General features: G+C 42.1%; 1 protein-coding gene across 1 annotated transcript; it reads left to right on the forward strand.

Annotated features, from left to right (window-relative positions):
• Window positions 1–4364: 4364 nt before the first annotated feature.
• CXCL13 (C-X-C motif chemokine ligand 13) lies at window positions 4365–10815 on the forward strand. Its single transcript, XM_066386567.1, has 4 exons — window positions 4365–4464; window positions 6051–6183; window positions 10208–10288; window positions 10576–10815. Exons 1-4 carry the CDS (start codon window positions 4401–4403, stop codon window positions 10586–10588), a joined length of 291 nt encoding a protein of 96 aa, XP_066242664.1. The 5' UTR covers window positions 4365–4400; the 3' UTR covers window positions 10589–10815.
• The last annotated feature ends 302 nt before the right edge of the window (window positions 10816–11117 follow it).

An 11117-nucleotide genomic window follows, 5' to 3' on the forward strand; every position in this document is an offset into this window, starting at 1 on the left:
GTGTATAAAAGCTTTTTTAAAAAAAAAAATAGAATGCTTCCATTTGGCCCTTAAATAAATTTGTTCAAAATACCATTTTTGTCTTTTAAATTTTTGTGTGTGTGTGTGACAGAGACAGAGAGAGACAGAGAGAACGACAGATAGGGACAGATAGACATGAAGGGAGAGAGATGAGAAGCATTAATTCTTTGTTGCGGCACCTTAGTTGTTCATTGATTGCTTTCTCATATGTGCCTTGTCTGGGGGGTGTGGGGGGACTACTGCAGAGCGAGTGACCCCTTGCTCGAGCCAACGACCTTGGGTCCAAGCTGGTGAGCTTTGCTCAAACCAGATGAGCTCGCACTCAAGCTGGCAACCTCGGGGTTTCTAACCTAGGTCCTCCATATCCCAGTCCGACTCTCAATCCACTGTGCCACCGCCTTGTCAGGCTGTCTTTTAAATTTTTGAAATTTATACCCCTGATGTAAATGAGATTATGGAGTCATACTTGAAACTTCTGGAATCATCTAACAAAAAGCTGTGCAATCTCCAACCCTGAGGAGCCAGGTATAAGATTCTTTGTTCAGTATAAGGTCAATCCAGAAATCTGGGCATTAAAAGGATGAAAATCAAATTTTAGAACTGCTCTGGAATTAGCTCCTGGACATAGCAGTCTTATTTCCGCAAGAGTGCACTGTGGAATTTCCTAGATTTTCCAGGTACCTTTGTCTTTATGCTCTTCCTGGCATTGCCAGCATCACTCATTTGAGCTCTAACAAGGAGCTATATAGTACACATAATAGAGGCAAGTGTGAAACTCCTACACTTGGGTCCCAAGATCAAATTGCAAGAGAGTAAAATGAAAAAGACATTGTCAGAAATTGACCATTTTCAAAAGAAACAAAAATTTTGTTGCCTGCCAATTTAATATGTGACCAGAATACTGTTACTCAGTGTCCAGGATGATAAAAGGTAATGGCTTCCTTTACTTTGTATTGGCAAAGCCACGTTTGCGACAGTGTGGTATTCACATATGTGTGCATGCCAGAGTAGGTGTATGTGACTGTGGCTATGAGCCAGCGTAGTATAGGAAGGCAGAACAAAGGGCAGTCATGATTTAGGAGAAACAATGAAAAAAAAATCAACAGGTTTCAAAAAGATAAACCAAACAGTAATTTATCTTTTTAAAGCTAAAGGGTGGAAAAAAGATGGTGAGAAAGGTTCAAATTGTGTTATAAGTTAAAAGACATAGCTCCCTAGCTGGATAGTTCAGTTGGTTGGAGCATTGTCCCAAAGTGCAGAGGTTGCTGGTTTGATTCCCAGTCAGGGCATATACAGGAACAGATTGATGTTCTTCTCTCTCTCTCTCTTTTCTCTCTCTCTTTCTCTCTCGCTGAAATCAATAAATATAAATTTTTTTAAAATATAGGAATATTCACCTTTGAAGTATGTACAAGTGCGTTTTAGAGTGGAAGCTAGTAAGACTTGATGATGGGTGGATGGGTGGATAGATGGATGGACAGATAGACATCTATTGAATTCATTCTATGTGCTAGACACTCTGCTGAGAACTATACACGTACTAAATGATGTTATTCTCCATACAATCTTTTGAAATTAGCATTATGAAAACTGGTAAATATGAGGCATAATAAATTAAGTGACCTGTCCAAAGTCATTGACTGGGTGACCTCACAGTTTGTACTCTTAACCTCTAATTTATAACCCTCTGTGATAACCACAGAGGTTCGCTGCTCAGATCTCCCTTAAAGAAATAACTTGCTGGCCAGCTGTGAGAAGTGTGGTTAGCTGACAGCCTCCAGCTGTTAACACCCTCAGAGTCTGCTTTGCAGTTCTACCAGAGACCGTGATGTTTCTGAGAGGCTCTATCCAGCCAGTGGCTGACCACGGCAGGGGTGGTAGGGCCGGGACATCTCTGCCCATTGTGGGGCTCCTCTAATACGTAGTCTTTTCTCAGGCACTCCGCATTGAATTCTCATAGACTTTATCAGATCAGCATTGCAATCTGAGCCTCTCTGTGCCTCCTCCTGCCTCTTCCTCCTTTTTATCTATTACAGAAGATATTCTGAAAAACAAAACAACAACTTCTATTACTCCATCATCCATTCTCAGCTTCTGCTTCCTGTGGGACCCAACTGACATACCATGTCTTCAAATATTTAGAGTGCTATCATATGAAAGAGCTTTTGTAATCGTTTTCATATGGTGGTAAATGGTTAATTAGAACAAAGTGGCTGAACTATTAGGGAAGCAGCTTCCATAAATGTGTGTGTATATATATATATATATATATGGAAGCTGCTATATATATATAGATATATATTTATCTATATATAGATATATGTTTATATATATATGTTTTCTAATAATTAGACCTGCCCAAACAATAGAATAGTTTCCTGAAGACTGATGAGCTTCCTGAGAACTATTTGTTGTAAGTAGGTTGTATGACATTACCACAACCACTACGTGACAACTGGAACACCTAGGGTGCCGAACATCCACAATGCTATTTTGTTTTCTTTTTCTTTTTTTTTCTTTTGTTTTAAGTGAGAGAAGGGGAGACAGTGAGACAGACTCCCGTATACACCCTGACCAGGATCTACCCAGCAACCCCTGTCTGGGGCTGATGTCCAATCGAGTTATTTTTAGTGCCAGAGGCTGTGACTAGGACCAACTGAGCCATCCTCGGTGCCAAGGGCTGACACTCAAATGAATTGAGCCACTGGCTGCAGGAGAAAAAGAGGGAGAGAAGGAGGAGAGGGATGGGGAGAGAAGCAGATGGTCACTTCTCCTGTGTGCCCTGACTAGAGATTAAACCTGGGACATCTGCACGCCGGGCTGATACTCTATCCACTGAGCTATCTGGCCAGGGCCCACAGGGCTAACTGAGTAGCAAAACCCAAATTGTTGAGAAAGCCACATCAGGAAAACCAAATCTCTAATTTTTCAGTGGTTCAATGATTCTGGTTTCAAACATGCACACTTGCATACTCCCAGGACAGCCCAGGGCTACTCTATCTAGGACACAGTAACCATTGTCCACATACTTTTCTTTTTTTTTTTAATCAAAGAGCTCCTAGCAGTGAGTTAGGGTGGTGGGTTGATTGCTCCCATGGATTATTTGGATGAAAACCAAATTGCACATATGCTTTGCTAAACAAACTGTAGCATGGGTTCAGTATCTGATGAAATTCCAGTAACACTTTCTAACAACTGGTTATTTTTTTATTTTTATTTTTTTGTATTTTTCTGAAGTTGGAAACGGGGAGAGACAGTCAGACTCCCGCATGCGCCCGACCGGGATCCACTCGGCACGCCCACCAGGGGGGCGACGCTCTGCCCACCAGGGGGCGATGCTCTGCCCCTCCGGAGCTTCGCTCTGTTGCGACCAGAGCCACTCTAGCGCCTGGGGCAGAGGCCAAGGAGCCATCCCCAGCGCCCGGGCCATCTTTGCTCCAATGGAGCCTCTGCTGCGGGAGGAGAAGAGAGAGACAGAGAGGAAGGAGAGGGGGGGTGGAGAAGCAGATGGGCACTTCTCCTATGTGCCCTGGCTGGGAATCGAACCTGGGACTTCTGCACGCCAGGCCGATGCTCTACCACTGAGCCAACCGGCCAGGGCTAACAACTGGTTCTTAAGCTCAATAAATGTATCCCAGAGCCAAAAAGATTTATCCCTCAAAGTCACGGCCTCCTTCCCTTCATCAAGACACCAGCACATCAATGGAGAGACACATACTTGCCCCATTCCAGTATTTTCATGATTGTTGGATTACATAAATACTCATTTATTTCAGATAGCAAAATAAGTGATGGGAAAGCCTGGTAGAAAAACAGGAACCTAGCCAGCATAGGGATCTGTATGTAAGGAGACATCCATTAGATCTGCAAATATTTACAGGCCACCTAGCAAAGGTAAGACTCTCTTGCAGGTGCTGGGGTCACAAAGATGTAGCTGACAGCGTCCCTAATCTCATGGAGCACATATGCAGAAGTCAGGGAGAAATCCTGCTAACCTTTCACTGAGAGAAGCACTCACAGCCACAGTCACTGAGGGTGCTCATGGAGAGAGTGCCACGGAGCCTCCAAACTGATGTCTTTTCCTTCTCTCTCCACCCCCAAATTCCTGCAGCATCCTTGCCACTTGCAGTCTACATTTTTAAGAAACAGTTTATTATACAAACAGTGCTTTGATGCAAATTCATAAAATTTGCAAGAGAAGTTAAAAAAAATAAAGCAGTCTCAGCAATATTTGGGGGCTTTTAAAACTGATGATGCAGCTGACCTACTGGAGACAAAGGCAGTGGGAGGGCCCTTCCTGGTGTAAATAAATAGGAGCCCCGTCTGAGAGCCCACAGTTCAGACTCAGAGCTGAAGTCTGAACTCCGCCTTCCGGCAGAATGAGGCTCATCCCCGGGTGCCTGCTCCTCCTGCTGCTGGTCAGCAGCCTCTCTCCAGTCCATGGTGAGAACTTTCACTAACGCTGTCATTCTCTTTTGAACAGAGATGGTCTTCAGCCATTTCAATTTTTTTTTCAGTTAGAAAAGTGAGGGAAAATATGACTTAAGGAGGAAAAAACTGCTCCTGGATTTCTAAAAGTAAGGTGCTTAAGAATTCAACTCTTGAGTCTGAAAGCATTTATATTGTTACAATTGATAGGCATAGAAAGAGGGTTACTAGACATCCAATGTCCATGGGACTTCTACTTGGTTTGTCTATTCCTGGCCTTTTTCAGATTCAGCTCTGCTATGACTAGTTCTTTTCATGTATCTCTTCCTTCCTCTGCTTCTCAGTGCTATCTCTTCTGACCAAACCCTTCATAGATTTGAAATTGTTGACTCAACAGGTTGGTCCCCTGCAGGGAATGTCTGATGCAGTTCTGTATGGTTAGCATTGGCATGAACCATTACAAGTACAACAGGCGTACTTATGTAAGCTTTACGCAAAGAAGTGGACTTCCAAGTCCAAACGGGAAGGCAATCTTGGTGTAAATAGATAAATATCTAGTTGAAGTGGTAAGTTTTTATTATACACTGAAGGAATCGAATTTATGTACAGAATAATACACTTGGCTCGGGTTTAGAGCACAAATTTTTGTTCTTAAAATGCAAAGAATATTTTTTCAGTTATTATTTTGTAAAATCACATGTGATTTTCATTCTTGAAGATCCCCATTTCTTTCCCCCTCCATGAAGCTTTTCCATTGCTCCTGGCAAAGCCCTTGTTTCCGTTTTTCAGTTTGGACCTTGGGTGAAATACAATGTTCTGGGGCGGTTTAGTGTTTGCTCATTTGTTTCGCCCACTGAACTGTAGACACCTTGAGAGCAGTCTTTTATATTGGCAAGCGTGGTGGTAGGCACTGGGATCAAAGGGGGAAGAATTCATTAAAACACATGAGATGGGTTACTTACAGTACTTGTCTAGCACTAATAACCTGTAGTTGGATAAAAATAGTCTTGAATTTTTATTATTGGCTTCTGTTTGGTAATGATTTGCAGCTAAGATGGGGAGCAATATATTAGACAGAAACAAAAATTATCTTCCGTGATATTTCCTCAAACAGAGATTGATGGGGGGAAGGGAGGGAGCGCTGGGGGCTGGGCATTGGGTGTGATAAGAGAGAGAACTGTTACAGCTTGTAATTGCTCCTGGGACTCTCTGGTGAGTTCTTGTCCTCGATTTTTATGTGTTAGTAGTGAAGATCAGTTGATTTTATACTGCATTAATTATAACTGAGTTGTAGGTCCCCGTTGGGGTGGTTCTCAAATTTTTTTTTTATATAAACAATTACCTGAGTGCCAATATAATTTTATCACAAATTTAAACAGGTGTTCTGGTTTTAAAAGCTAATTTCATTTTTTAAGATTTTGGTAGAAAATGTTTGAAAATAAGTCAAGACAAGCAAAAATACACACACTAAAGGAACATGGGTGGAAGCATCAACTTGAAATGTCTTAATCTTCCAATGCATTGTATGAAAGATTTGCAGTTAAGTTCTAGTTATGAATTATATGCCAAAGAGATGAAAATAACGGAGTCTGCGTTTACAGGTATTTTGGAGATCAGTAACACAAACTTAAGGTGCAGGTGCACCAAAACGGTCTCACCCCGGTTCAGGCGCCAGATGATTCTTCGGATTAGAACCTTTCGGCCTTGGAGCGGTTGCTCAGACACAGAAATAGTGTAAGTTGCAAAAGAAAAAAACAAAACACTGTGATTTTTTTCTCCCAGTGAAAATCAGATTATATGTTGCCATATAAGGCATTAAAAATTTTTTTTTGTTCAATTACAGCTCACACTCAATGCTATATTAGTTTCAGTGTACTGCTTAGCGGTTAGACATTTATGTCATTTACAAAGTGATCTCTCCCCCATAAGTCTAGTACCCACCTGGCACCAAGAACAATGGTTACAATACTAGTGACCATATTCCCTATGCTGTACTTTACATCCCATGGATATTTTGTAGCTGCAATTTGTACTTCTTAATCTCTTCACCTTTTGCAACCAGCCTCCCAAATTCCCTTCCTCCTCACACCCATCAGTTTGTTCTCTGTACCTATGAGTTTGTTTCTGTTTTGTTTGTTCAGGGGTTTTGTGGGTTTTTTGTTTTGTTTTATTTTTTTAGATTCCACATATAAGTGAAATCACATGGTATTTGTCTTTATCTGTCTGACTTATTTCACTGAGCATATTAGCCTCTAAATTCATCCAGGTTTCTGCAAGTGGTAGGCCACACAGTATTCTTCCTCAAGAATCTCAAAGTGATTTACTTTGAAGGTTGCTAACAATTCTCAAACTAATAATGAGAATAAGTAATATTTGTTCAGTGCTTCTTTTTTTTTTTTTTTTTTTTTTTTTTTTTTTTCATTTTTCTGAAGCTGGAAACAGGGAGAGACAGTCAGACAGACTCCTCCCGCATGCACCCGACCGGGATCCACCCGGCACGCCCACCAGGGGCGGTGCTCTGCCCCCCAGGGGGTGATGCTCTGCCCATCCTGGGCGTCGCCATATTGCGACCAGAGCCACTCTAGCGCCTGAGGCAGAGGCCACAGAGCCATGCCCAGCGCCCGGGCCATCTCTGCTCCAATGGAGCCTTGGCTGCGGGAGGGGAAGAGAGAGACAGAGAGGAAAGCGCGGCGGAGGGGTGGAGAAGCAAATGGGCGCTTCTCCCATGTGCCCTGGCCGGGAATCGAACCCGGGTCCTCCGCACGCTAGGCCGACGCTCTACCGCTGAGCCAACCGGCCAGGGCCTGTTCAGTGCTTCTTATGCAGTGGCCCTGAGTTAAGTGCTTGACATGCATTCATTCATTTTATTCCTTAGCCCTGTTAAAGTATGTCTGTCGTTATCATTCCTTTACAGAGGCAGACACTGAGGCTTAGGAAGGGTAACTAACTGCCCTAGGCACACCATTCCAAAGGGACAGAGCCAGGACCTTACCCAAATATTCCCCATTTCCAAGCCTCTTCTGGAATCCACCAAATTCAAATTGCCAGCAAAAGCAGATACTTTGTTTCCCACCAAGTCAAAGAGCAAGACAAGAAGTATCCACAATATTCCTTTGTCTGAAGGTCTGCTTTGTGGAAACATCTTTTAGCTTCTGGTTCTATTCACTTTGAACACATAACTCTGAATAAAGAGATAGGCTGGGACAGTAGTGGCTGTAAGAAGTTTAAGAGATTTATTTTTATTTTTTTACTAAAACGGTACGGCCCTTTGTTTCTGTGACTCTCTCTTTTTTGTATTATTCCCAGAGAAGTCACAGCACATCAAATTAAACTTTACCCATTGCATGTAAAGCCCCTGCTACAGTGTTTGGCACATTAGTAAACGTTAGCTGCAATTAATATAGCATCATTGTACTGAGACAATCAAGCTTTATTCCACTCTTTCATGCTCGCCAGAAAGTAAGTTCTTATATAGACGGGGATGATATTCATTCCTCCATTTCTAATACTTTATCCCTTACCTGTATGGAGTTAGAGGCTCAACAAAGATTGGATTGTTGCATTGAATATTTTAGATGGAACCTGTAGACCTTTTTGCATATCACTACATAAAACTTTGGCTTCTCCTTCTTGGACCTGTCTTTAATGAACCAATTACCCACAACACCTTGAAGAATTAGGCACAGCCTCTTTCTAGGGCTTTGCTGACTTGGCTTTCATTAGAAACTCTTCCTTTGGACTCCTTCAGGCTCTTGAAATGTCTATCAACAGCTCACTTTTCGTTTGACCCATTTTGCTATCGATGCTTTGGCCCTCATACTAATTGTATTCAACTTGTAAAAAGGAAATATATACCATCAAAAATGTGTATGAAATATTTCTTTTAAAAGGCATTATATTTTCACCAAGGTCTTTGCCAATGAAAGTTCTAACTAAACCACAGTTTATTGTCCTCAGATTCAGTGCTGTGAAGTGTAGTCAGGACCTGTTCCTGAGCAGCTCCTCTGGTCATGTAGAAAGTGGAGAGTCCTTTCTCTTTCTGACATTCCCTCTGCCACGAGCCAGGGCTCTCCCCTCACACTCAGGGAGACTAATGCACAGTACTTTTTTTTTTTTTTTGTATTTTTCTGAAGCTGGAAACGGGGAGAGACAGTCAGACAGACTCTCGCATGCGCCCGACCTGGATCCACCCGGCACGCCCACCAGGGACTACGCTCTGCCCACCAGGGGCGACGCTCTGCCCCTCTGGGGCGTCGCTCTGCCGAGACCAGAGCCACTCTAGCGCCTAGGGCAGAGGCCAAGGAGCCATCCCCAGCGCCCGGGCCATCTTTGCTCCAATGGAGCCTTGGCTGCAGGAGAGGAAGAGAGAGACAGAGAGGAAGGAGGGGGGGGGTGGAGAAGCAAATGGGTGCTTCTCCTATGTGCCCTGGCCGGGAATCGAACCCGGGTCCCCCGCACGCCAGGCTGATGCTCTACCGCTGAGCCAACCGGCCAGGGCCTGCACAGTACTTTTATCTGCCTTAACTTCAATTGTTCTGAAGTGACAAAAATTAAATTTGATATCTTCTCACCAAACTCTGCATTACTAAATTACAAGCAGATATGGAAGCAGAAGATGCAGATTATTATAAGAAACTTGTACCGGTCAGGGCTCAAAATGTTGTGGGTCCAGGAGATCAAAAATCTGTTTTTCCATCATGAACTCAGAAACCAAATTGGAAGCCTCAGCCCAAGAACTCAACTCTTTTATAAATTCTGATCTCTTATGATTCATTTAACAAAAGTGGAGTTTCAAACCTAGATGGATAGGTCCTTGCTCTTTGTCATTTTATAGCTAAGATAAACGACACACCAAGAAATTGTATTTTGTTTGCTATCATCTGGGAAACTTCACTTCTTCCACTAAAGGTAAAACATGCAACATCATACTTGGCACTTAGTGACCATTCAGATTATGCTCATATAAAGCTGTGGCCAAAAGTGTGGGTTCTGGAGTCAGATTACCATCATTTGAATCCTGCTCTATCATCTATTTACAGCACAATCTTGGAAAAGGTATATAATAAACTCACTAAGCCTCAAATTTCTCATCTGAAGTGAGGAAATAATAGTTCCTCCAGCACAGGGCTTTTGTTAGATTCACTGAGATAATTCACGTTACCTGCTGAGTATAATGCCTGACACATCGGAAGTAATGCTTTTGTTATTGTTTAATTTCTTAGAGCAGTGAAAGCCTCACTAACTGGTGTTTCAACCAAAAAATGCAGGTGTCTCTCAGAGCAATCAACTCTGTAACCTCTCCCACATTCAATTTTATTGATTTTTTTTTTCAAATTAAAGGTCCTCAAGAAAGTGTGCTTTATAATTTATTTTGTTCTCCCAAGCTCAAAGGTCAAAAACATTTAAAAGATATTGTGATGTGGCTTTAGAAGTGAGCCAACCTTTGAGTCCTATTTGGTCTATCCCCAAATAGGTTTTACTCATGTAAAAGTTGTCAACAAAACATTAACTCTGACTTGTGAGATTCTCTGAGCTTCGTAGTCGGTTCCATCACCTCACACAGACGCATCCACAAACGGTATTTTTTGTATTCCTCAAACCTCATGCTACAAATCACCTACACCAGATCCCAAACTGCCTACCTCCTATTTTGCTTCATCTGGGAATAATTATTTTTATATTTAAGTATTTCCCTAAGTGCAGGATTGACTAAAATGTAACACTGCTTTATTTTATATTTTTGTTTATTTTCTCTCAGAGTCTGGTTGCAGAATAAATCAATCGTATGCTTGAATCCTAAATCCAAACGCACACAAAATCTTCTGAGAGACATACTCAAGTAAGTCAGGCATACAAAGGGTTTTCAGATTCTAATTAGTACCGAAGGGTTTCCCTTTCCTGGGCGGTCAAAATGGATGCCATTTTAAATTTATGAGCTGTTCCCAAGACAAATATCAAGTCTTCATTATTATTACTTATCAGATGGAGTTGGGGTGACTCATTCTAGCAGCTCAGTAAACTAAACTGAAAGCCGTATCCACAATATTCCTTGGTATTTCAGGGGAAAGCCACAGTTGCTGGTCTTTCTCTAAAAATGACTCTCTTGTTTATGTTTTTGTTTCACAGAATAAAGTCTTGACTTTTTAGTGTCACCAGCTTCAGTTAAGACATGGAACGCCTGATGCGAATATCCCCACTAAGGACACCTGCATTCCTCCTCATTCCTGCTCTCGGTTTAGTTTTATGTTCAGCTGACTCTTTTTAGGGGGAAAAAGGGGGAGAGGGGAGGGTGGGGGGGAGAGAGAGAGAGAGAGAGAGAGAGAGCGCTTCCCTATACAAGCAAGCATGAAAATACACGTAAAAATCACCCTTCAGAGGCTGATAGGGCAAATTTGAACATTTTTCAAATAAAATTCTTTTTCAAATACATACTTGGAGTTTGCATTCTTATTCATCAGGGAGAGAAGTTTCATGTAAGTTTCTTTCTAAATTTTCCTAGAAAAATAAAGGAAACATCAAATCTGAACATCTGGCTTGAATTAAGAAGGCAATGATGGAGTGCCTTTCAATCATTTTACACCCTAAGGAAAGCAGGCTTCTGTACGACACTGGAAAAGCTGCCTGAGAAACCCATCAAACTTGCGCCTGACAATAAACAAAAGGGCCCA

Source organism: Saccopteryx leptura, chromosome 5 (assembly GCF_036850995.1).
Source record: "Saccopteryx leptura isolate mSacLep1 chromosome 5, mSacLep1_pri_phased_curated, whole genome shotgun sequence".
Taxonomy (NCBI): domain Eukaryota; kingdom Metazoa; phylum Chordata; class Mammalia; order Chiroptera; family Emballonuridae; genus Saccopteryx; species Saccopteryx leptura.

Coding starts and splice junctions, on each gene's coding strand:
- CXCL13 (XM_066386567.1), top strand. CDS start 4,401: ATGAGGCTCATCCCCGGGTGCCTGCTCCTCCTGCTGCTGGTCAGCAGC. Junction 4,465..6,050: donor CAGCCTCTCTCCAGTCCATG/GTGAGAACTTTC, acceptor CTGCGTTTACAG/GTATTTTGGAGATCAGTAAC. Junction 6,184..10,207: donor TGCTCAGACACAGAAATAGT/GTAAGTTGCAAA, acceptor ATTTTCTCTCAG/AGTCTGGTTGCAGAATAAAT.